Here is a 26,440-nt window from a genome sequence, read left to right as displayed (position 1 = left end):
CATCCGTTTCCATCGGCGACGTTTTGAATATGAACATTCCACATTACACTGCAACAAATGTTCCATCACGGTTGTCATGGTGCCTTCATGGGGATGGGGTCAGAGCAACTGCTTTACATGCAAGGAGTCCCAGGTTTTGTATATTGGCATCTCCAGGTAGGGTTGGGGAGATCTCATTTGGAAACATGGAGAGCTGCTGCCAATCGGTGTAGGCACTGCTGAGCTGGATTAACAAGCAGCCGGACTCAGCGGAAGGCAGCTTCCTATCAACACTAGCCCATTTTATAGCCCATGGTGCTTAGAATGTATTGCACATCAAGAGATGGGTGGGTCGCTATCCCTCAAGGATCCCCCCATCTAAGCCAAATAAAGCAGTGACGAACAGCTGCTTTATTTGAACAAACATAGAACAAAAATAGGGAAAACATTTTAAAAATCCCATTTTCATAAGCCATATAAAGAGAAGGAAATCCACTCTTTAACTATTGCGGGCTCCACTCTGATGGGAATTCTAACTTGGTTTCCTCCTGTGTCACTGTGCGTCTTCAAACTTATTCATGTAAACTTAGGTCTTAGTATTGTCTACCCAGACTGGCAGCGGCTTCTCCCAGGTTGCAGGCAGGAGTTCTCGCTCAGCCCTGTCTTGGAGATGCTGCCAGGGAGGGAACTGGGAACCTTCTGCTCTTCCCAGAGGAGCACCATCTCCTAAGAAGGGGAATCTCTTCCAGTGCTCACAATTCTAGTCTCCCATTCAAATGCAACCGGGGCAGACCCTGCTTAGCTAAGGGGACAAGTCCTGCTTGCTGCCACAAGGCCAGCTCTCCTCTCTCTGTCAGGAGTGAATACAGGCCTCCTCCTAACCAGCTTTTGGTTGTGAGAACCAGCCCACTGGTTGCTGCCAGGGATGACAAATTTGTTGGCAATTGCAAAAAGAACGCAACAGCCCTGCTGCGTCAGGCGCAAGAAGGCCCATCTAGTCCAGCATCCTGTTTCACGCAGCAGCCCCCTAACTGCCTCTAGGGAGCCCCCACAGGCAAGAGGGGAGGGCATGCCCTCTCTCCTGCGGTTGCTCCCCTGCGACTGGGATTGAGAGGCAGCTTGATCCCGCCAAAGAACCCACCAAGAGGCCTGCAAGAACGGGCAGTGAAGCCCTGGAGAATCAGACAGAAAGCCCTGTGGGAAACTCAAATCCTAAGGATGAGACCAGGCCTAGGAGCTGACTTTGGAGCATCAATATGTTTCCAATATGTTGTTCTCTATCTTCTAATTAAAGCCAGGCTTCTCAAACCATTGGGGCTGGGGGGACAATGGAGGTAGAAGTCCAGCAACATCTGTGGACCCTGGATTAAAGGGTAAGCATGCATGTGATCATATTCCACGGGCCACAATTCTTTGTAAGCAAGCTCTACCCACATCTTGTGGGAAACAGGCAGAAATTCAGCCCCAAGTTCAAAGACTTCTCAAATAAGGACATAAGAACAGCCCTGCTGGATCAGGCCCATCCAGTCCAGCATCCTGTTTCACACAGTGGCCCACCAGATGACACTGGAAGCCTACAGGCAGGAGTTGAAAGGGGGCCTGCCCTCTCTCCTGATGTGACTCCCCTGAAACTGGTACTCAGAGGCATCCTGCTTTTGAGGCTGGAGGTGGCCTATAGCCCCTCTGACTAGTAGCTGTCGATAGACCTCTCCTCCATGAAGTTATCCAAACCCCTCTTCAAGCCATCCAGGTTGTTGGATGTCAACACATCTTGTGGCAGAGAATTCAATAAGTTGATGGTGCGTTGTGTGAAAAAGTACTTCCATTTGCTGGTCCTAAATTTCCTGGCAATCAATTTCATGGGATGACCCCTGGTTCTAGTGTGATGTGAGAGGGAGAAGAATGTCTCTCGATCCACTTTCTCCACACCATGCATGATTTTATAGACCTCTATCATGTCTCCCCAGAGTCGTCTTTTTTCTAAACTAAAAAGCCCCAGGTGTTGTAGCCGTGCTTCATAAGAAAAATGCTCTAGGCCCGTGATCATATTGGTTGCCCTCTTCTGCACTTTTTCCAGTTCTACAATGTCCTTTTTTAGATGTGGTGACCAGAATTGTCACCCTGAAAGCCCTTGCAGGGGAATCCATGTGGCAGTGAAGGAATATTAGGTCACCCAAGTTTGTCATGTGAAGGAGGTAATGGGTGTGGGCAAGAACAAAGATACCACGCTATTCTCTATACCTTGCAACTTGTTTTGAATAAAAAATTGTCAGAAGTACATGTTTTAACCAGAAGTTTTGGTAAGAACTAATCTGCCTACTTTCCTTTCACTATGATCTTGATAATTACCAGCTTCACAAGTTAGCCCACTTCCAGCTCAGATGGTCACACAGCCACCATCTTGAATTGGATGGCATCATCACAAACTATGCCACTGAGGTGTCCCTATGTATCACTACAACCGTACCAAATCTGTCCAGGCATTGCAAAATTGAGAGCATGTGTACACAGACAGGTGGGTGATCTCATAAGCTTACTTTCCAAGTAAAGTAGGCTAAAAATAAGAGTCAGAAACATAGTTAAGTTTTAGTAAAATTATTTATGTACATCAATGTATATTTACACTATAATACTGATTCAAAAAAAATTGTGGTACAGCAGGACACACAGGAAGTGGGAGAAACCTATTAAAGTAGACTGGAGACCCAAACCTTGGATGTAGGATGATCAAAATGCCAAAGAACATAGATGCTGAATGTGAAGAACATACATCCACACTGCCATCCATCATCTCAATAAAGTTTCCCTTTCCTGGACCAGTTCTTGTGTTTCTTTCTAAACAAACCACCAGCTGTATTCCAGACTAAGTCAACTTCATGGAAATGGCCATTCACGGACTGGGCTGTTTTCTCCAAAAGGTGCGCTAGCAGAAAGATTTGACAGGGAAAATAAATATGAGAAACACTGCACAGGAAATGACAATTGCATTTCAGGATAGTCCACACCTGACAGAAGCTATTAATCTAGGAGCTTCCCAAGTTATCTGCTCTTGATGAATAACTGACTTTAAAGAAGTTTAATTGTTTTGTATGTTTATATTTTGTATATATATTTTTTGGCGGTGTTCCAATTTCATATCGTTCAAAGACGTAAGTTTGGGCGGGGTGGAAATTTGATAAATAATAATAAATATGGGTTTTAACTTGGATGTTTTAATGCTGTGTTGTGAGCTGCGCAGAGAACAATTTGTTATGGGACAGCTTACAAAGTTGTTTATTATTATTATTAATTGATGAAGAGAATTTGTCAGCATTTCCCACAGGTATAATAATTGCAAAGGAATCATTCCAAAAGCATCCCCTAGTCAAGAAAAGTCTGAACTGGCATATGCAGCTAGTCGATTTCTGCCTTCTACCCAACATAAATGCCGTGCTTCGGCAGAGTGCCCCTCCCTGCAGAGGCTCCCCTGAATTTCTTCCCCAATGATAGCAAATCTATGCGGGCCTTTCTCTGAAGTGAGCAGCAGAGCCCAGGCATGCAGAAGATTCATGCTTGCATACGCACAGCTATGGTTTGGGCCCCTGAGGTTTTCCGGAGGAAGAGGACTCCTCCGTTCCAAGACTTCTCTTGTAGACACTCAACTTGTACCATCAGTGGAATATGCAACAGACACAAAAAACAGAACAGTCAAAAATGTCTTCAGCCATTTAACGGAGGAAACAAAGAAGCTAGGGAGGCAATGACCCCGTAAAAAAGGTTTGATCGACACACATAACTTAATATTGGGGTGGGGCAAATGGGAAAGGAGACCAATTCTCTGTAATAGAAGAGGCACTGCATTTGACCTTCAACCTCCCATTGGCATACCAATCTTCACCTCATCTGTTTTCCCTCCACGGGCCAAGAGGACTTGCCTAGATGCCAACTCGATAAACCGAGCGGCAAAAGCAGTTTTTGCTTTGGCTCAGCCGGTTAATTAGACATGAAGGACACTGTCGCTTAAGCACAGCCTCGGGACAGGGTTTATTTCACTAACTCTCTGCATGCCTGCCGACACATAGGTAGCCGGCCTCAGCGCTTCTCCTGGAAGGGCAAGGCAAACCCCATTGCTGCGGTTTGCCACAAACGAATCACTGGAAGAGGAATCAAAGAGCTGTGGTTTCAAGTGGCCGTTCTTTAAAACTCCCCCAAGACTGTGGATGCCAGCTTCACAAGGGGGGCAGAAAGGCAGGGAATGCCAATTCCTGGTCATGTACTGGATCAAAAGATGCTTATCTCCATTCAAGGAGAGGGCACTTGAAGCAGAATCTTCCACTTGGGCTGGAGATGGAACACGCACCATTGGATAATTATTGACAGACTGCTGGCGAGATCCACTTTGCTTGGGACTTCTGAAAACCATCTTTCTACTTCAGCAATGTTCTTCTGAGTGGAGGAGCCCTCTTATCGCTCATGGACACCGGTGCTTAAAGTACTTCTTGCAAGGGGCAAGACTTAGAATGCTTAAGTTTTCTCAACTGGGGTGTTTAGCTTGCAGTCCTGTCCAGAGAATACCTTATTTCCAAGTGACTCAGGTGTGCTCTCTTACTATCCACGCATGGCAAGCCAAACAGCGTCCCACACAGAGTCAGTACCTAGGCCGTCCTATATCAACTATGCACAGATGCGGCAACCTACTTGATGGCCTCTACCAAGCTGATGTGCCAGGACCTTGCATTGGCCTGGTGACTTCCTCCAGTCCTGCTGGTGCAGCTTTTCAAACTTCCTAGTCAACCCCAAAGAGCTACGCCAAAAGTGTAGGTCACAAACTTTGAAAGTTAAGCACGGATGAGGCAGTTTAATGCTACTCTTTGAGAACTGCTGGAAAGGACCAAGAAAAAGGCAGCGATGCAAAGAAAGAGCATCTGGGCTAAGCATTCTAGCTCACGGAAGGTACCAGAGAAACAGCTACTGACCGCTGAGGATGAAGCTCACACAGGGATGTTTCAGGGAACAAGAAGACAGACGACGATAGCAATGGTGCAGGATGAGGTGATATGGCTCAGGAAATCAAGTGTAAATGAGAGCAAGTTCCGAAAGACCGGATCCTTCAAAAGTCGGCAACTTTGAGCAGCCGTGAACCAGCGCTTCGGACACTAAAACGGCACAAGTCTCTGTACCAAAACAATGCTATAAAAACCGCCACCAGCCCAGCCTCAAAAAGCAAAATGTTTTAAGATAGAAAACTAGCAATATGTACAGATCTTTAAACTGAATTTAAAAAACCAACAACACCGTTTCCCGATCAGAGGACAGACACCTGTCTTTTACTGGCTTCGCAGTGGGAAGCCGGAAGAAAGCGGGGGCGGGCAGGGCAAACCTCTTGAAACCAAGACCTCGGAGCGCATCTCTGTATTGTCTGCAACAGGGTCCTTGGGTCAAGCCACCGAGGCAGGCTATTCCGGCCATTCAAAGTGGTTGCAATGGAAGAAAGCGAGGAAGGACAATCATGCTGTTCATATCCCTCAGAGCTTACTTCAAGTAATTGACTGAGCTGAATGCAAAGGACAGAAAGAGAATAAAGCTCATTGATATAGGCCGCTAACCATTTGATGCAGGCAGCTGGAGCAGGACTACCGTATCTGGTTATTGGAGAGGACACAATAACTGCCCAGTTTAACTGAGTCATTAATTAAGTGGTACATAAAAATTATATAATATATATATATATTTTTTGGAGGAACGGAGTTCTTAAAAAAATATTACAGTACCAATGATTCTTGTTATCTACATCTATACAGCATTTGTTGTTGTTTTTCAAGCTGTGTGGAAATTTAATGAAATAATTATGATTTATTAATTTACATAAAAATACTTTTTACAGTTTAAGGGATAACTCTCGCATGGTTAAAAAAAAGGGGGGTGTTTTTTTGTTTGTTTCTGACTTGAACGAACAAATAGTCCCAGCTACTGCAAGTCTTGGGAATTCGTCTGCTCCTCAATGACTTGTTTCACGACTTCTGCCAGCTTTAGCCGGTCCACTTTGTCCGTGAATCCTCGGCCTGCAATATAAAAAAGACACAGGCTTGGTTAGTTCCAGAGTGGGGAAAGCCGGAGTGGCCAGAAGAGATCCCCTTCAGTTCAATGCCCTCACCGGAGATTCTGAGAAGCTTGATTAGTGGACAACAAGCCTTGGTTCAATGGCAAAGCTTGCTGGATCTTCTCAGAGGTTTTCCATAGATCCACAGTAGCGGATGTATGGAAACATCTTGCAGTTAGAACACCATGGACAGAGGGGGCTTTAGTACAGGGCAGGGATAATTCAAGAATGTCCTTGTCTTTTTGCTACCCGTTTTCTGTGATATAGGTTCCACCCATCCCAAAACTTCTAGACTGCAGAACCAGCCGCCAACATTGCACAGGAGGACCTCAGTAGCAGGAAAGACACCCTGAATATGTTCAATATGCATTTCCTCACTTCGAAAGGGAGGGGTGTTTCCGTATCCAACTAGTGACGTGCTTCCCGAGTTGAGAAAAGCCAAGGGGCATCTCCAAACACACAGCCCGCTTGAAGGATGAACATGCTGATTCAGGACGCAGCACGGAGGCTGGCTCTAGGGCAGGGGTTGCCGGCCTGCGGTCCTCCAGATTGTCACCAAACTACAACTCCCAGCACCTGAACAACAACGCCGTCATGAAGGGAGTTGCAGTTCAGCAACATCTGGGAGGACCACCGGGTGGCAACCCCTGCTCTAGAGGAGAGGTGGGAGCTGCTCCCAAGCTGGCACCCAGGATTGCTTCCAAGAAAACAGCCTGCCCCCTAGTGAATGAAGAGAACACTCCAGTGTCTGGCCCACTAGATGGAGACCAGGAAAGAGAGAAGAGGCATCCCACTAGACTGGTTATTTATTACGTCTGTATCCTAAAGTGGCACAGCAGGGAAGTGCTTGACGAACAAGCAGAAGGTTGCCGTTTCGAAAGCCGTGCAGCAGTGATCTAGGAAGATGCTGAAAGGCATCATCTCATACTGCGTGGGAGGAGGCAATGGTCAACCTCTCCTGTATTCTACCAAAGACAACCACAGGGCTCTGTGGGCAACAGGAGTCGAAATTGACTTGACGCCCCACTTAACACCCTGACCTTCCTCCTCCTCCAAGGAGCTCAGGAGTGTGTGTGCGTGTGCAGTGATCTCATTTTATTTGCACAATGACCCTGTAGGGTAGGCGAGCCCGAGAGAAGGAGAGATTGAGAGATCAAAGCAAGCCAATGAGCTTTATGGCTCGGGAAATCTGAACCCAGATCTTCACAATCTCAGCCAAATGTTCTATCCACTGCCCTGGTTGTATCTGGCTGGCCCTCCTCCTGTCAATGTCCGAGAGTCACCTCTTTCTCTCTCCTGAATCCTGTGTCCCAGTTAAGAGCTCTGAGGCCCTAATGGAGACCCTCCCCTGCCCCACCCTCACGAGCTTCCCCACAGATTCCAACGAGGGGGCAAACTGTAGAGAGCGGCCGCTTGAGGCAGAGTTGTCTGGGGCCGGCCCTCCCAGGGGCATGACACTTGATGCTCAACACACTTTCGGGTTTCACAACCAGCCTGTGTGACCTTCTGACAGGGGAGGAACTGGAGCCCAGGAGGAGGCCCAGCACCTGCTGAGCAACCCTGGGCGCCGCCACTTGGTCAGCTTGGCCCCAAGCCGGCCTGCCATGCTCACCGTTCCAGCTAAAGGTCTGAAGGGTGTCTCGTAGCAATTTACACTCCCGGTTGTATTTCCAGGCTTCCTGCATCACTTCATTCAGCTTCTCGTCTTCATTCTCGCCTGTTTGGGAGCAAGGGGAGAGGGAAAGCAAGGGTTGCTCGCAGGTCAGTCAATGAAGAAGCACTCTGTCGTGCCGATGCACTGTCTGCGGCCTCATTGTGTGTGCCAAACATATTATTATTATTTTTACATTTATATCCCGCTCTTCCTCCCAGGAGCCCAGAGCGGTGTACTACATACTTAGGTTTCTCCTCACAACAACCCTGTGAAGTAGGTTAGGCGGAGAGAGAAGGGATTGGCCCAGAGTCACCCAGCAAGTCTCGTGGCTGAATGGGGATTTGAACTCGGGTCTCCCCGGTCCTAGTCGAGCACTCTCACCACTACACCACGCTGGAGTAGGGAGACTCGGGGCCTGTTCTCACCATCACTGGGTGGGAGGAGCTCCGCACTAGGCTCCAAGCCCTGGGAGGCTCTCGGTCCTGAGAACTGGCCACGTGCTGGCAAAAATCGAGGGAGGCGGAAGGGGGAGGGATCAGCCCTGATCTGGGTCGGACAGCAGTGGCCAGCCCCTCTTGTGTGCACTGTATCGAGGGTGGAGGAAAAACACGCCCTGCCCAGATTGCGGCTAGCACACTTTCACTTCCCCACACACCCCGTTTTTGCCATTTCTTGGGAACACATGCAGGGCTCGCAGCAGGGTACCCTCTAACAGGGATCCTTGCTGACTACAACTCCCATCATCCACAAACAAAAGCCACTGCAGCTGGGGAATTCTGGGAGTTGTAGTCCACAGCATCTGGGAATCCCTGTTAGCGGGAACACTGGCTTGGAGCCTGGCTAAGATGGTCCTCCTACATCTCTGGGCCGGGAGAACCAGCCAGCGGATTGCTGCCCTAAGACCTCCCTCCAGCTGGGAGACTGTGGCAGTGAATGAAAAGCAGGCTCTGGAGGAGGGGAGGCCCTAAGGATCCCCTCGGAAGAAGGCAAGTTCTCTAGGAATCTGCCCATTCACCATGAAGGCCACATGTAACCTCTAGAAGCAGCGTGCCACTGAATCCCAGTTGCTGGGGTGCCCACGGTGGCAGTTTACGGTCACATGATTTCTTCATGCAAACCGCTTTGGAAACTTTTGTCGAAATGCAGTACATAAAGATTTGTAATAATAGTTTGTAGTAGGGCTATTGCCCTTTTAGGGGCTTGAAAGAGAAAGAGAGAAAGAAGAATGCACCTTTTAAATACCCCTGCTAACTGGGCAGAGAGGCACCTTTTCAACGTGGTGATTCTCTTTACTGAGCAGGGGGAGAGTAACTGGCCACACACACACACACACACCGCAGCACAGCATCCCTCCAGTGGCTGCTGCTGGGGTCTCTCTTAGGTTTCTTTTTTTAGATTGTGAGCCTTTTGGGGACAGGGGGCCACCTTATCCATTCATTCACTCTCTGTGTAAACCGCTTTGGAAACTTTTGTTGAAAAGTGGTATACCTATTTATTTCTTTGATTTATATATTGAGTTGATTCAATATATAAGCCCTTCCAAAAATGGCTCAGGGCGGTTTACGTCAAATATAAATACTTGAGGTATGTACATATTTGTTGCTCTGCTTCCGTTCAGAGTCCTTTTAAAAAAACAACAACGCAGCGCTCTGGCGGCTGCTCCCTTCCACGCCTTCCGGCCCCCCTCATCCGCTCTCCACAAAGGCCGCTGTCTTAGAACCTGTGACCTTTACCAGCCTGTGGCAGAATGCACTGGGCAATGACGTCCCGCAGCTTTTCCAGAGCCACGTTCGAATCCTCACTGCTGTTCTCGGGATCATGAATATACACACTGTCCTTTGGTTTTGTCCTGTAACAAGAGGGATGAAAGGTGTTTTCAGAGACCAGTACAGCCACAGGGAGACACAGGGAGGGGGAGACACACAGACACAGACACAGACACAGACACAGACACAGACACAGACACAGACACAGACACAGACACAGACACAGACACAGACACAGACACAGACACAGAGACAGAGACAGAGACAGAGACAGGCTTTAAACGAGTGCCTGAAAGTCACCCCAGTAGTTTCCTTTTGCGCAGGATGGGGTTGTTGACAGAATGGAGGGGCTTCAGGCTGACTTTGAGATCCTGGATTCGCATGTTCGCCAGTTGCTCCGCGTGGGCCTGCTGAATGCCGGCAACCATTGCCTGATATGGCCAATTAAAAAAAAAGGAGAGAGAGAGAGAGTTACATTTCAGGATTTAATCAGTGCAGAGAAGAACTAAGAGACCGCAGCAGTGGAAGGCGCTGAAGACACCACCGCACACAGTCGCGGGCTGCAGCAAGGGCCAGGAGCACCATTAAGGAGCTCCATCTCTAGTTACCACCAGTATGTCTGGTGGCGACTTGGAACTGGGCCTTCTCTGCAGCCGCTCCGGGGCTGTGGAATGCACTCCTGGCAGAAATCCGTAATCTGAACTCATTGCTGGCCTTCAGGAGAGCCCCTCAAAACCTATCTGTTTGGCCTGGCCTTCCAGGGTTTCTAGATGGCTGCAAATGGTTTCAATCTGCTGTAACCTGGTTTTCCAGGGTTTTTAAAACTCTGTTGAATGTTTTAATGGTTCATTGTTTTATGGTGTTTTATAGTCTCTGTTTTTAACTGTTAATCAATTGTAATTGTTTGGTTTTCAGGTAAACCGCCCTGAGCCATTTGTGGAAGAAATTGAATAAATAAAATAAAATTAAAAAATAAGGGATGCAGATCCCAAAGCAGGAAGAGCCTCCGGTTTCACCAAGAATTCCCACATTCCCAATAACCTTCAGTTTCTGGTTTGAACATGTAGACAGATAAGCAATCAGTGGTGATAAAGACTGTTATCCTAGGATAGTTGACTGTATTAAAAAAGCAAGTCTCTCTCTCTCTCTCTTATTTTTAAAGAAAGGGAGAGAAGATATTTAGGAAAAGTGAAAGTTTTAAACACCTTGTCCATCATTAACTGGGCCGAAGGTAAAATGTTATCGAGTGCCTCTGTGGAGTTCAGCCAAGGGTGATCCAAGACACCTTCTATGGTCAGTCTTTCTTCTGGCTTCACCTTCAGCAGCCTAAGAATCAATCAATCAAACAAACAAACAATCAATCAAATGAATCATGAACCATCAGTTTTGTGCACAAGGCGCACAGGGGACCCTCACATTCCGTGCTCATTTTGGGTTCTAAACATCAAGGTTCTAAAGAGGTGGAGATGGGTGGGACGGGGTGGCGACTGTTCCCTCTGTTACTGTCCTCCTGTGTCCAGCATGGGAAGCCAGGAGCTCCGTCCAGCTTCATTCCCTCCTCCCAAGGGATGGCCTCTCTGCTTCCTCCATGTGGAGGAAGGCCGCTCAGCAGAGCGACGAGAGGCTGCCACTTGGGAAAAGGGAGCGGAGCCGGCCGGGGCTCGCAGCCGCCCATCCCGGACGCAGACGGAGAGTAACGGGGGGGACGGGGACGGGGACTCTCCCCTCCTCCCTGCAACCGCCACTGCCATGCCCCACCCCACCCTCCCCCCAGGTAAACATCTCCTCCTTAAGGGGGATCTCTCCCCCCACCCTCCCTGCAGCTAGTGCTGCCGCCGCCACACAGCAGTGGTCTTTTGGGGGGTACAGTTGAGTGGGCAGGCAGGCATGGGGACAGCAGCAGGGCGGGGCACCAAGTGGCCGAAATGCCCCGGCAGCAGAGGGGAGAAATCAGGAACACGACACAGAATGCTCGTGGGGCGGCTTATGAAAACCCCAGCGTACTCACTTGCGCACAATATCTTTTGCCATTTCAGAGATCTGGCTCCACTCCTCCTCCGGGAACTCAAAGCTCCCCGTCATGATCTTCTTCCGCATGTCCTTGGGGATCGTCCGGCTGTGGTGCTTGGAGTAAAAAGGCGGGTAGCCACACAGCATCACGTAAATGATGACGCCCAGGGACCACAGGTCACAGCTCTGGGAGGGGGGAGATGCGAAGCAAACCCTGCGTTAGGTTAACTGAAAGGTCAGGAGTATGGAAGCCAATCAATACATCTCTCGATTAATTTAATTTAATTTAAATACCGCCCTTCCAAAATGGCTCAGGGCGGTTTACAGTTAAAACAAACCACTAAAACAGTAAAGAGCTAAAACAAATTAAAAACAATATAACAACTAACAATTTAAAAACATTTTAAAACAACAAACAATTACAGTAATTAAAAACCCCGAAATCAGGTTTTAAATTTTAAAATACACCAGATCTTTAAATGGTTTGGGCCCTGGACACCTGAGGGACTGCCTGCTCCCAAGGGTTTCTGCCTGCTTGACGAGGTCATTGGAAGGGGCTCCACTCTGTGTGCCAGCAATGAGAGAGGTTCTGCTGTCATGCACATGTGGGGCAGGGCCTTCTCAGTTGTTGCCCCCAGACTTTGGAATGCTCTCCCCGGGGTTAGTATCCACTCCTCTGTCTCCATCACAGTTTTTAGAAAGCAAGTGAAATCTTGGCTTTCTGTCCAGGCTTTTATATGAGTGTTGTTTTTGTTGCTGCTACTCTGTGTTCTGTGGTCCTATTGTGTAGGTTTTTTAAACTTTTAGACAGACTGTGTAACTGTTTCATAGTCTCAAATTGTTTGAAACTGTTTTGTAAACTGCGCTGAAACTGATTTAATGAAAGGCACTATAAAAATTTAACAGTACATAAATAAAATAAAATCACCTCCTCAACCCTGAGGACTAGAGCCTTGCCTCTTTTTGGGGGGGGGGGAGTGTGCTGAAGATGACAGGATCACATCTTAGATTGATGCTTGACACCAAATTCTCCATAAAAAACAAAACCCTGGGCTGTAGCTCTGTGGCAGAGCCCCCGTGCTGCCTGCAGAAAGTCACAGGTTCAATTCCCAGCATCTCCAGGAAGGGCTGGATAAGGCCACACTTTGTCTGAAGCCCTAGGGAGTTGCTGCCAGTCAGTGCAGGCTATACTGAACTAGACAGGCCAAGGGCATGACTCAGTCGGAGGCCGCTTCCTATGTTCCAAATACCTGCTCCATGTGGCTGAACCACAATCATCAGCATTCGCTCTGGCTGAGAAACACATACCTTATTGTAAGTGTAGGGGGTTGGTGAGGTAGGGATGATACCGGATTTCTCCTTCTGATGCCTCCTCTGTGCCTCTAGTACCTGCGAGGGTGAAGAGGAAAGATGATTTGTTGCATAGGTACCTTTATTTTACTCCACGGATGATGCAAAGATCCCACTGTCTCCTCCTCTTCCTCTCCCTTTACTCACTGCTCAGTTTTGTGTGAAACAATGAAAAACCAACCAAAAAAATGCTATTTTTTAAAAAGTCTTTTAGAAAAGACTTCTTGTTCCATTAACACAACCCTGTGCGCACTCAGGAGCCATTAAGACACGCAAGCATCTCAGAAGCACCAGAACGGACATCCAAAGAGGCCACAGAACTGGGATCAAATGCGGGCAGAATTAACCCCTTACCTGAGGTGCGACGTAATAAGGAGTGAACTGCGGCGTCATCAGGTCACCCTGGTCCACCTTGGCAAATCCAAAGTCGCACAGCTTCACTGGGGCATCCTAACGGGGACCGCAAGGAAGAGGGCAGAGATTAGCCATTCCCCGCACTTCCATCACTTGCCCATCTCTCACACACGCAGCAGTGCCGTTCAGGGGGAAGTGGTCCAGATCAGGGTCTCTTAACCTTGGCCCCACCCCCAGATGTTGGACTACAACTCCCATCATCCCCAGACATGGCCTTTGTGGCTGAGGATGATGGGAGTTGTAGTCCAACGACATCTAGGGGGCCCAAGGTTAAGAAATCTTGGTCCAGGTGAAGAGAAGAAAACCCCAGTGCAGCTTCTGTGAGGGAAGAGAAAAATCTAGGCAAAGTGGGGGCCCAGAGAGTCACATTGCCACTGAGGGCTGGGGGGCTGAGGAGGAAAGAAGGGCCCGGAGGTAAGACAGAGGGAGACTGGCTGGCTAAAGGAAGAAGAGGCCCTGTCCTCATTGATCCCGATGATCTAGCTTTTTATAATGTTCAGTTTTTAGCTTTTAAAATAACCTTTGATTTGAACCTACTAATGATTGTGGTTTTTAATCTGACTTTTTTTGTTTCATTTAGTTAATTTTATTACGTTTATTGCATCTTGTCTCTATCTTATTGTTGTGAGCTGCCTCAAGCAGTAATGCACTGGAGGAATGGGGAATAAATATTTACAAATCCACTTGCGGAATTCTCTGCCACGAGATGTGGTGGCAGCCGACAACCTGGATGGCTTGAAGAGGGGTTTGGATCACTTCATGGAGGAGAGGTCTATCATCGGCTACTAGTCGGAGGGCTACAGGCCACCTCCAGCCTCGGAGGCAGGATGCCTCTGAGTACCAGTTGCAGGGGAGTCACAGCAGGAGAGAGGGCAGGCCCTCACCTCTTGCCTGTGGGCTTCCCAGAGGCATCTGGTGGGCCACTGTGTGAAACAGGAGGCTGGACTAGATGGGGTCTTCTTGGGCCTGATCCAGCAGGGCTGTTCTGATGTTCTTAAGAGGCAAAGTGGGTTAGTTTTGGAGGCTCTGGCTGGGACAAAGTGGCCTCTCACCAGTTGCTCGGAACCGACCCACAGCATCGTACAATGAACAAAAAAAGATGAGCCGATCTCCAGCTTACCAGAGAGTTATCCTTGAAAAGAAGGTTCTCGGGCTTCAGGTCTCGATGTGCAATGTTTAAAGAGTGACAGTGCTGCAAAGCCAGCGCGATCTGGAAGAGAGGGCACAAGGAGTCAGAGACGCGGCCACAAGGAGGCGTCCGCGGGACGTGGCCGCGTCTGCAGCTGCAGGAGAAAAAGAGACGCCGTCAAGACATGCTTCGTTCCCTTCCAGGGAGTCCAAAGAGCAGGTGGAGATTTGGAGGTCACAGGCAGGAACGCCACCTTTCGCCCGGCACTACGCTTCCCTTCCCAGATCAGCATCCTCGTCTCACCCACTCCCAGAATGGGAGGGAGGGGAGAGGAATCACTCACCATTCTTTTAAGCAGGGGTTTTCAAAAGCACATTGCCAGCAGCAGGTATCTGTTCGAAATAACTCCCTGCAACAAGGCAACGTCCACGCTGAATCAATGGGGGGAAAGGATGGTTTGTTTGCAGGGCACACGCACACACGGTGCTCCTATAAAAGCCAACAACTGTTTCTGGCTCGAGGCAAGCTGGTTCTACAGGGCTAATGCTTGCTCCAAAAGGCTTCTAGAAGGCAAGCCAACACTCCCGGCTTGAGGCAAGCTAATTCTGTTTGAGCTAGGGAGAGATAAGAGGGTTAGCCTGAAACTATAAAAGACCACTTTAAAGACTCCTGTTGCTTGCATCGCAAGAGAAAATGTTCAATCCCTGCTTTAGCAACTCTGGGCTCTAAGCTGGCTGAAGTGCATTCAGAATTTAATAATCTTCTCAGTGACGCTGAGGGTGCCCCTTCTAGCATTTTAGCAGCATTTTAGCAAAGCCACTTGGTGCTAAAAGGGTTTTTGTTTTGTTTTGTTTAAGGTGCATTTTCAAACAGAAGATAAAAATGCCCCCCCACACCTCCTGCAAAAGGTGGCCAATTTATGGAGCACAGAAAAGCGAATGTTTCTAAGAAGCAGGAACCACCCCAATGGAATCCATCGAACTAGGTGGAAACATAGGCAAATACTCAAGGCTGGGGCACTCTTGAGTACAGGGGCGTAACAAGGTTGGAGTGGGCCCAGCGACAAGATTTTAAAATGGGCCCCCCCAATTTTGGAGGAGGAATACAACTGCAGGAAGCCCGGGCGGGTGCGCGGCTGGGGGAGTCAGTCATGTGACTTGCCTCTGGGGGGGGCCCCCAAGGCAGTGGGCCCTAGACAACTGTCTCCCCTTGCCCTGTTATAGTTATGCCCCTGCTTGAGTAGCCATCGTTGACTTCAGGAAGATTCCTCAGAGAGTTTGCTCCGCAAGTAAGGACCGTAATGGAAATGGTTTACCGGATCTTCAAGGGGCGCCACTCTCTCCACCCAGAATTAGTGGGAAACCGAGATCTAGAATGAACAAGTTTCCCCCCCCTACAAAAGTTGCTTTTCGGAAAGAGCTCGGACTCCCTCCGACGTTCAACCAGAACAAAGCACTGCAAAAAACATTGTGATGGAGAAGCTGTGGCAGAGCACACATTGGGGGGGGGGGGGGAGAACACAACACAAAAAATTAGGTAGGTTCACAGTTTACGTCTTTGATGAGGCATCCAATGAAAAACCCCTCTCGGTGTGAAGAGAAGAGGTACGGGGGCTTCACCACCACCAGCACCGTATTCCTGGTGACGCAAATCATGGCAGGGGAAGCGGGAAGGAAGGAGTAGCCATCTCAACACACACAGAAACACACTCGCCCGTTTGCTCCCAACGAGAAGGCCAGGGAAACTGAGGCAATTTGGCTCTGGCAAGGCTTGTCAGACTGCTAGGCCCTACGCAGCTCTTTTCCAGTAGCCTGAAGGTGACAAGCTTGAGAACTATTTCATTTATTTATTTATATTTATATTTTTTTACATTTCCTATCCCGCTCTTCCCCCAAGGAGCCCAGAGCGGTGTACTACAGACTTCGGTTTCGCCTCACAACCACCCTGTGAAGTCGGTCAGGCTGAGACTATACAATGAAGCAACTGACAGAATGAAATGGACAGGCCGACAAAACTTTTGTTCCACTGGGCAGAGCCGACCCACACCTCTCAAAGATATGCAGGCTTGCTTTTTGAGCTTTGTCCCAGTGAAATAGTGAAATATGGCCCTGTTCGCAAGAAAAAGACCCACATGCTTGACTGGGAAGAGTTGTGGGCCGAGAGAGAGGCAACTGACTGTCTAGGATCCGGGCAAGGGTCCTGCCCAGAAGCAGGGAATCCGGTTCCGAAAGCTTTCCCAATGCAAGCTCAGCCACCCTCCTCTTGAAGGGGAAAGAACAAGACAGTTGTGCAAATCCACCTGGAACTGAGGTCCAGCCAGCCAGAATTCCAAATGCTTCTAAGCAAGAAGCGGAAACTTTGCTTCTTGCATGGAAGCCTTTTGCACAGAAAACAAACAGATTTGCCAGCGGAAAAGGCCGAGTCACCAGAAGAGCCACACCACCTTCCAATCCAATCTACCTCAGCTGGGAGAGGATAGTTCTGCCTGGTGCAATTGAAATCATTTCATCGCTGCCAAGAAAGAAAGTGAAACAGAGAGAGAGAGAGACACAGAGGGCGGAACTACCCACCCTCAGAGGAAGCAGGCTGTTGATTCTTTCATGAGCTACTGCTTTGGCTTGGCCTCCTTCCAACCAGGAGGCATTCACAGAACAGTGATTCACCCAGAGACACAAGGGGTGGGCTCCTTAGGAACATCGGGAGCTGCCATATACCGAGTCAGACCACTGGTCCATCTAGCTCAGTACTGTCTACCCAGACTGGCAGCGGCTTCTCCAAGGTTGCAGGCAGGAATCCTCTCCCAGCCCTATCTTGGAGATGCTGCCAGGGAGGGAACTTGGAACCTTCTGCTCTTCCCAGAGCGGCCCCATCCCCTGAGGGGAATGTCTGACAGTCCTCACACATGTAGTCTCCCATTCAAATGAAAACCAGGGCAGACCCTGCTTAGCAGAGGCAATTCATGCTTGCTGCCACAAGGCCAGCTCTCCTCCCTTGAAGGACACCATAAAACAGACAACTTTTTCCAAGGGCAGGAGTGAGGCTTGCCTTCGCGTTTTAACGGAAAAAAGAATGGCTCCGCTCGCCGACGTCTGAGAAACATTGGCACAGGCCGATCGCATTAGAACAAAGCAGGCAACCAACTTCGGGTCAGAAGGGAGGGATCGTGTTTTTAAAAGCCCTCTTGCCCTCCCAAGCCCAAGAAAACGGCCAGAGGCTTTCCCATGGCTTCTGCTTACCCAAAGCGGGGTGGGTGGAGAGATGGGGAGAAGAGTTAAACTTGCCTGCTTTGTTACTTGGCTGGCTTGCTTCTCAGTAAAGTGCCGATGTTGGCTGATTCTGTGAAAGAGTTCTCCCCCTTCCATCATCTCCATTACAATGAGGAGCCGGGCCCTGTTCAAAAGCATTTCAGTTTGTTACAAGGGGGGGAAGAAAGGTCAGAATATTAAAAACTACGCTAATTTTGTGTGTTTTTTAGATCCAAGCAGATGGGAGCAAGCAACTGACAGGTCCGATGAACTGCTCTATAAAAGCTCTACAGCCAACTTCCATCACTGTTGTTTTAAAAAGCCACCCAGATTGGTAATTTAGGATTTACAGGGAATTTAGGATTTACAGGCACAGTACTTCCGGTGACTGTTGCTGGTGTCTATCTCATGTTTCTTTTTTAGAATGTGAGCCCTTTGGGGACAGGGAGCCCTCTTATTTGTTTGTTATTTCTCTGGCCCTGAGCCATTTTTGGAAGGGCGGTACAGAAGTCGAATTATTAATAACAATAATAATAATAATTCTTTTTTCTGGGTTTTAAAGGTGGCACTGAAAGAGGTTTTCCAGGGCTATCAAGTGAAGCTACCGATATTGAAGCTCAGAGGCACATCGGAAGCTGCCGTCTACCGAGTCAGGCCATTGGTCCACCTAGCTCAGTACTGTCCTGCACTGACTGGTAGCAGCTCTCTTCAGGAAGGAAACTTTCCCAGCCCTACCCGGAGATGCTGCCAGGGCTCTCCCAGAAATAAAGAGTGAATTCATTTATGGGCAAGATGCACTCTTCACAGGAACACGAACACACACACACGGGACCACTGTAATGTATCGTATGACACACGTGTGAGCTCCCAGAAAGTAGTACATGTTCCCAAGGATGACGCCCTCTGGCCTGCCACCCTTGGAGATGCTCAAAATGAACGGCCTCATCATTGAGGCCAGCATTAAAAGGCACAGAAGCCTAAAAGGTTCTCTCGGAAGGACTTTGGGGACCTCTCGTGCCCCAAATCGCCGGCAGATATGCAGATCAGGACAGCTGGGGACCAGACAAGCAGGAAGTCAGACCGGCCCAAAGAGAGAGAAGCCCAGTTTCCGCACACTCTGAACATGTCACAGTGAAAGGAAGGCAGACCACAATGAGGAGGAAGACAAAGACACATGGAGTTGCAGGAGTTTGCCGGGAAGAACAGGCCACTCGGAAGTCCAGCAGAATCCCACGCTATCTTGGCCGGAATGTGGAAAGCAGAGGGGAAGAAGCCCGACATCCTGGGCGGTCTTACCTTGGACTGGACTCGTGCGGAAACTGCACACTGTTTGCGTAGACTTCAATAATCTGAACGATATTGGGGTGTGTCACGCACATCATGTGCAGCCGGACCTGAAAGCAGAGGGGGCGGGGAGTGTAAACTGACTGCGCATCTGTGCTCATTGACAGGAGACATTTCTGGATTCACCCGGCTTGGGGCCGGGATACCTGTCGGACCGCATTCGCCCATATGAATCTGCCTGGGCCCTCCGCTCATCATCTCAGGCCCTGCTCATGACCCCGCCACTAACAGAGATCTGGTTGGCGGGGACTAGAGACAGGGCCTTTTCGGTGGTGGCCCCTCGGCTTTGGAACACTCTCCCCAAAGAGCTTCGCCATGTTCCTTACCTCAGTGGGTTTTTTTAAAAAAAAAATCTTAAAACACACCTTTTTTAAAGAGGCTTTTTAATGCTCCAGTATTGTTTTGTTATATCTGGTAGGTTCTTTAGCTTCTTGTAATTTTCAGTTTGAATCACTGCGGTTTTTAATCGGACTTAAAAAACTTGTATTGGGTCTGTGTCTATCTTATTGTTGCGAGCCGCCCCGAGGGGTAGTGCACTGGAGGGGGCGCGGCATAAAGATTTCAAATAAATAAATAAATAAAATAGCTCGCGGAGATCCAACTATTGTTCATGCATGGGAGCCCTCGATGCTTTTTGTGGATTCAGGATTTGGCCCTTCCTTGAAGGAGCTCAAGCAGCATACGTGGCTGTCCTCCTCCACTCTCAATGGGCTGATGCGCGGGGTAGGGAAGTGCACGGAATCGGCGGGGGGTGGTTGGAAGGCGGGGAGGGGGCAAACCTTTAAGGGCGGGGAAGGGTGCCCTTACCCCTCCCACAGCATTCCCCCCACTGGCGCTCCACTGAATAAGTCCCTGCCAGGGCGGCTGTGTACCTCCCTGACACCCCAGGGTCCTCCTCGGCTGGAAGTTAAAGGAAGTACCCGGCACACGCGAGCACAACATGCAGGCACCCGGCACGCCCGCTGGGTACTTCCTTTAACTTCTGGCCCAAAGTTAAACTTCCGGCCGAAAGCGTTCTTCTTTTCCGAAGACTCACCCCGAGGTAGGTTAGGCTGGGAGCGACTGGCTGAAGGTTCCCGGCCGAGCGGAGCTCTCTGTTCTAGTGCCGAGGCAAAGCTGTGGCTCAAAGCGAGCCTTCGGGGGCAACGGCAAAATCAGGCCAGGCAAGAGGCCACAGGGGGTCACAGCGGAGACCAGAGAGGCAAGTAAGATGGGGGCAAAGGATTCAAAGCAGGCAGGGGAAGCGGCACGGAAGCGGCAGAAACAACAACAAGACGGGCCCCACGCGGAAAGGTGCAGGAAGCCGGGTTTGCTGCCCGGAAGGGCCATTTGCTCGGGGCAAGCAAGCCGGCCAGCCGGCTAGCGGCCTCCCCTGCTTCCTTGGACCGCAGCTGCTGGGACGCCGAGCTCAAGGAAGTTGAGGCCCTGTTGCCTCCGGCAACACATCTGGGGCAATGGGAATCCAAGAGAGGCACCGAGTAACGTAGTAGGAACAAATCCCTGGCCGAACTGATGGATATTATGTCACACTTCTCCTTGCAGACAATCTATCACACACACAAGGTTGCTAAATTTTGTGCGGCCGCTGTTAAGGTCCGCCAACCATTAATTTCTACCCTTTAGAGCTTACCATCAAATGTTTACCTTGTTGGTGTGTCGTATGATAGATTTCTTATCCGAATGTTGTAACATTTGTTGTGTTTCCATCTGATCTATGATCGTAATAAAGCTATTCATTCATTCATTTGTAGGAACAAACGTCCCTTCACAGAACCCAGATATCACCCACTTCCCAGCAGCAGATAACGGCCCCCTGCCCCTTAACAGCACATCAAAGCCCGGCCGATTATCACAGCAAAGTATTTCAGGATCACCAGAGGGGAAGCAGAGGAGGAGAGAGAAAGAGGAGAAGTCTATGAAACATCTCCCAAGAGCAACAGACTATACCTCGTTCCTAGCTTTGGGGCGATCGAGAAGGATTTTCAGCGCAAACCGTTCTTGAGATGATTTTTTCATACAAACTCTGTCCAGAGAGCAACAAAACAAAAAGAAACAAAGTAATTTGGTTAGCAGAACTTCAAGAAAGAAGTCACTTATGCTGGCCTTGGGCCGAAATAAACAAATGCATACATACAAGAAAGAAGCCACTGAATGGCGCAGCGGGGAAATGCTTGACTAACAAGCAGAAGGTTGCTGGTTCGAATCCCCGCTGGTACTATATCGGGCAGCAGTGATATGGGAAGAATGCTGCAAGGCATCATCTTATACTGTGCGGGAGATGGCAATGGTAAACCTCTCCTGTATTCTACCAAAGAAAACCACAGGGCTCTGTGGGTGCCAGGAGTCGAAATCAACTTGACGGCACACTTTACTTTACTGTAAGAAAGCGACCCACTTGTGAATGTAGACGATCCTTGACAATGGAAATCAAGAGAGTGTCTCACCAATCTTCTCCCACATTAATCTTCACTTCCATGTTTGTAAACAGCACATTACATAAGAACATAGGAAGCTGCCCTATACTGAGTCAGACCATTGGTCTATCTAGCTCAGTATTGTCTTCACAGACTGGCAGCGGCTTCTCCAAGGTTGCATTGAGAAGCCCCTCTTGAGAAGGCTCTAACCAGATTGAGTGTAGTGACCCACAGCTGCCTGAAAGTCTTGGCCTCAAAGCCCACTTTCTTGCCCCCGGTCCCAGATGTGCTGAGCCTGACAACGGCTCAGACTAAAGCAGGCTTTGAAAACCTGTGGCGAGCAAAACTGTGGCCACCCACATGTGTATCGGTCACCTGTGGCAAGCAAGAGCCTCTCCAGGCAGGTAAGCTTTTGTAAGGTGGGTGAGAGTTGGTTCTCTTTGTCTTTTGTGAGATCAGTATGCCACAAATGACTAACACAGGTTCACGTGGATACGTGGGATAATACTGCTTGTGGGGGCTTTAGTTTCATTGACGTATTTGCGTGGATGGCTTAGAGGATGCTTCACACCTGCAATTCTTCCTCCATAGGAGCACAAATGGTGTAGGCGGTCTTATTTTGATTTATTTATGCATTTATACCCTGCGCTTCCTCCCAGGAGCCCAGAGCAGTGTACATGGTTATGTTTATCCTCACGACATACCTGCGAGGTAGGTTAGGCTGAGAGATACGTGACTGGCCCAGGGTCACCCACTGAGTTTCATCGCTGAATGGGGATTTGAACTCAGATCTCCCTGGTTCTAGTACAACCACTACACCACACTGGCAATCATGTGTGGAAGTCACATTACTGCCATGTACACATTTTTAAAAGCTGCAAGCATAATGGCATTTCAGAGAATTCCACCTCCCCACCCACCCCCCAAAACCCTAAAGATTTAAAATATAAACTCTGACTGGTTTGGGAGCATCTTAAGCTTTTGCTGAAGCTAAGCAAGTATAGACCAGGTCAGAAAACTGGATGGGTGACCCCAGAACCCCATATAGAAATGGGATCTAACTATAATAAAGAAGAAAATAAATTAAAGTATTACTGCTTGCTTATCTGGCAAATGTATCTCAAAGCAGGTCACAATGAAAAGAACAATGAAATATCAGTAAAAGGAGAACACCAACAGACATTTGTAACAGAGACAGATTCAACGCGGAGAGCTGGCAGGGAAAGCTCTCCCTGGAGTGTTCTGGCTGAGTTGGGAAGCAAGGGGGCTGCAGAATTCAATGACTGAAGTGGAAATCTAAAGGGGAATCTTCTTACCTTACTGGACCGCTGATTCCAGCTCCTAGCTTCTGAGTCCAGTTAATGTGGTATTCTTCTAAAATAGAAGTCTCCTTTTCAAATAGGGAAAGGGGGAAAAAAGAATATATCACATCCTCCGTGGAATGTTTGGGCCAAGCATCCCTCAAGAGGCTTAAAACCCCTCTGTGGTGCATACGCGTCCGTCTTTTGTTTCTGTTTTTTAAAGATTGTGAGCACTTTGGGAACAAGGAGCCATCTTATTTATTGTCTCTCTGTGTAAACTGCCCTGAGCCAGTTTTGGAAGGGCGGTATAGAAATTGAATATACAAAGAGGGAAAACCACAGAGTCTTGTGGAGCCTGGAGACGAGGACCCCGGCGGAGTTATGGCCCCTCCCTGCTAAGTAGCTGTTACAAGAATTACCACTAAAACGAACGGCCCAGTTCTTTTGCTCGTATTATTCTCTAAACTGCTGAAGACTAACAGAGGACTACTGTTAACTTGAAAATAAGTCCTTCTGAGTTCACGGAGCAGGGCTTACTTCCACAGGGCCACATGCCTAAGACTACAAATCTTGCAGCAAAATCCTCTCCACATTTACTCAGAAGTAGCAGCACAGCAGGGAAATACTTGACTAACAAACAGAAGGTTGCCAGTTCGAATCCCCGCTGGTCCTATATCGGGCAGCAGCGATATAGGAAGGCGCTGAAAGGCATCATCTCATGCTGCGCGGGAGGAGGCAATGGTCAACCCCTCCTGTATCCTTCCAAAGACAACCACAGGGCTCTGTGGGCGCCAGGAGTAGAAATCGACTTGATGGTACTCTTTACCTTAGGCCTGCTGAGAGCGCGTAGAAGCTTAATCACGCTAATACTGCAAGACCAATTTGTTTGGTCCAATGTATAGAGTGAGCTCATGAGGTCTCTTTTCAAGAAGCTTCCTGCTAACTGCCAGATTCTGAAATCTTGATGCTTTCTACCAGTTTAATGGAGAACAGCATTTAGGCCAAGAGGTACGGAAACAAGATGGACTATACGTCCTGCACTGAGCTTGAAGACCTTTATTTATTTAAAATATTTATGCCCCGCCCCTCCAGTGTACTACTGCTTGGGGAGGCTCAAAACAATAAGATAGACACAGATACAATAAAAGTAATAAAATTAACTAAAAAAATTTAAAAAACAGTCAGATTAAAAACCACAATTATCAGGTCCAAATTAAAACTGAAAATTATAAAAAGCTAAAGAAGCTAAAGAACCTACCAGATATAACAAAACAATAATGGAGCATTAAAAAGCCTCCTTAAAAAGGTGGGTTTTGAGATCTTTTTGAAAAACACTTTACAGTGATTTCAAACTCTAAGCCTTCTGTGATGCTAGGACATCTCTCCAGCTTAGTGCAGAGAGCGCTGGTCTTGCGGCAGCAAGCATGAATTGCCCCTTTGCTAAGCAGGGTCTGCCCTGGTTTGCATTTGAATGGGAGACTAGAAGTGTGAGCAATGTAAGGTATTCCCCTTAGGGGATGGGGCCACTCTGGGAAGAGCAGGAGGTTTCAAGTTCCCTCCCTGGCAGCATCTCCAGGATAGGGGTGAGAGATACTCCTCCTGCAACCTTGGAGAAGCCGCTGCCAGTCTGTGTAGACAACACTGAGCTAGATAGACCAAGGGTCTGACTCAGTATATGGCAGCTTCCTATGTTCGGTATGGCTATTCTGCCTCTTGGTCTGGGAGCTGTCCTTCCTAACGCAGTGCTTAGTTTGGTTCTGTTATTTATGTAAGCTAGCAGATCTTGGAAAGACAGCAAACAAATGTTTTTAATAAAGCAAACAAATAACGCCAGCCTGCTGCTGATGCACCAAGAGTTTTGCTACACATCTGCCAGTTTGCAGTTCAGCTCTTTTGCAGTTCAGCCCTTTCAAAGAGCGAAGGAGGAAGACAAAACGGTTAAGCAGCACGACTAATCAGGAGTGAGTTGAGTTGTCATGAATTCTGTCCATGCAAACGTTTACTATTCCCTGCACCTCCGAAGTATAAAATGCCAGGACAAATTCATAAGGCCAGTTTTCTTGTTTGGAAAGAATATGGGAGATTATTCATGTTTTTGCAATTAGGGCTTTTACAGGTTGACTACCTAGCAAGCAAGCAGACAAGACTGGCAGGTAGTGCTCATGTTTTGACTTTTAGTAGGTGGTGCCCGGCAGGGAGAGGTGGCCACTTCTTGGCAGGTTCCATGGTGGTGCTACCATGTACATGCTCAGAGGCACTCTATACACGCTCAGAGGCACTCTGTTCCAGTTATCAAAAAGCTGATCGCTTTTCTTGCTTTTTGAGGGGCAATTGTCTGGAGAGACTTCTAGCAGCATCTGCTGTGCAAAATCCTTAATGTGAACAGAGGAACTCTCCCTAATGTGCCAGAAAGAACAGGTACGCAGCCTGGGGGGTGCTTTCAGATCCAAACCTCTCCCTGGTGTCCCAGATTGTGGTGGTGTTGGCCAGAGGCGCTTTCTGTCAGCTTCGGTTCACATGCCAGCCAAAACTGATAGAATATCTCATTTCTTGAGATAAACTACCTCAGAACAGAGGTACACCTGCCAGGTTGACTACTGCAATGCGCTTGATGTGGGACTGCCTCAATCTTCCACTCATGCTTTTTAACTGTGGTTTTGGATGGTGGTCTGGTCTTCATTCTTACAATCTGTTTTATGTTGTCGTAAACTGCCCAGAGACGGAAGTTTGAGGCAGTCTACAAATTCAACAAACAAACAAAACAGGCACACAAATAAGCAAACAAATAAATGGCCCAAACAGGAGAAAGCCCGTCCTGTCTGCTGGTTTAGAAAGCCGTGTCCTGCCTGCCTCCCACTTAGGGGAGAGGACGCGGGCGGTCCCAAGGCACATGACACGATCTACTGGGGCGACACTCTGCACATGCCTCGGAGGCACTCTGCTCCAGTGGTTTGAAAAGGCGATCACGTCGGGGTGGGTCTTTCGTTGCGGGGGGGAAGAGGGAGAAGAAAAGGGGGGGTCTTGTGAAAGATCCCCCCCAGCCCAGCCCCGGACTTACCTTGATCATCTTGTCCGCGTCGGGCTGCTCCGACATTCTCCGCGGGCGAGGCGCCTGGGGGTGGCGGGTGGGGCGCCGCGCTAGGCCGGGGGCCGCCCTTCCAAGTCGGTCTCGTCCCCCCCGTCGCCGCCTCCTTCGCCTCCTTCCCCGCCGCCCTCACCGGCACCGGGCTGCCGCCTCATCCCCGCCCAGCCAGCAGGGAAGGGACGGAGGAGGAGGAGAGCGGAGGCCTCTTTCTCCACGCGAGGCTCGGCTGAAGGGAGAAGCGGAGCAGGGAGTGCGGAGGAGTCGCCGCCACCGCTTCAGCCGGATCGTGGGCTCCGCCGCCGCCACGGCCGGGATTCGCCTCCCGCTGGGGAGCCGCCAGCCATAGCCGCCGCGGACAGCTCCGCCTGACTGCCCCGCCGCGCCCGGATCCGGCCCCTGGGCTCACAGCGGCCTCTGGCCGGCCTCTCCTCCCCCGCCTCGGCGCCCAGCCCCGGAGCCGCGCTCTCTCCCACCCGCCTCAGCCGCCGCGAACCGGCGCCAGCGACTCAGGCGGACGGGGTGGACAGCCCCTCTGCGCGACACCCAGCATGGAAGGGCCCTCGCGGAGGGTGGGGGACTGTACGTCGCGCCCACTAGCGTCGGCGTGCGGAACCCAGTTAGAACGTCTCCGCTAGGGGGCGCCCGGGGACATCCGCCCTCCTCCTCCTCC

At 49.3% G+C, this 26,440-nt stretch overlaps 1 protein-coding gene across 3 annotated transcripts; it reads right to left on the bottom strand.

Annotated features, from left to right (window-relative positions):
• Positions 1–2,558: 2,558 nt before the first annotated feature.
• On the bottom strand, positions 2,559–25,876 carry MAPKAPK5 (MAPK activated protein kinase 5). 3 transcript variants are annotated; one of them, XR_008312443.1, is made up of 15 exons: positions 25,744–25,871; positions 22,701–22,774; positions 20,918–20,993; positions 18,923–19,020; positions 17,663–17,771; positions 14,373–14,462; positions 13,193–13,288; positions 12,797–12,877; positions 11,487–11,674; positions 10,684–10,804; positions 9,779–9,909; positions 9,446–9,561; positions 7,671–7,775; positions 3,544–6,020; positions 2,559–2,902 (listed from the first exon to the last, which is right to left on the bottom strand). XR_008312443.1 is itself a non-coding variant. In XM_053279259.1 (14 exons), the coding sequence occupies exons 1-14, from the start codon at positions 25,777–25,779 to the stop codon at positions 5,926–5,928; spliced, it is 1,416 nt and encodes a 471-aa protein (XP_053135234.1). In that variant the 5' UTR covers positions 25,780–25,871; the 3' UTR covers positions 2,559–5,925. The 3 variants fall into 3 exon arrangements, 2 of the variants coding, with proteins under 2 accessions (XP_053135234.1, XP_053135235.1); XM_053279259.1 differs by having other exon boundaries at positions 2,559–6,020; XM_053279260.1 differs by lacking the exon at positions 22,701–22,774 and having other exon boundaries at positions 2,559–6,020; positions 25,744–25,876.
• Between the last annotated feature and the right edge of the window lie 564 nt (positions 25,877–26,440).

Source organism: Hemicordylus capensis, chromosome 15 (assembly GCF_027244095.1).
Source record: "Hemicordylus capensis ecotype Gifberg chromosome 15, rHemCap1.1.pri, whole genome shotgun sequence".
Taxonomy (NCBI): domain Eukaryota; kingdom Metazoa; phylum Chordata; class Lepidosauria; order Squamata; family Cordylidae; genus Hemicordylus; species Hemicordylus capensis.
Note: the sequence above shows the minus strand (reverse complement) of the source record. Positions and strands in the feature narration are given on the sequence as shown.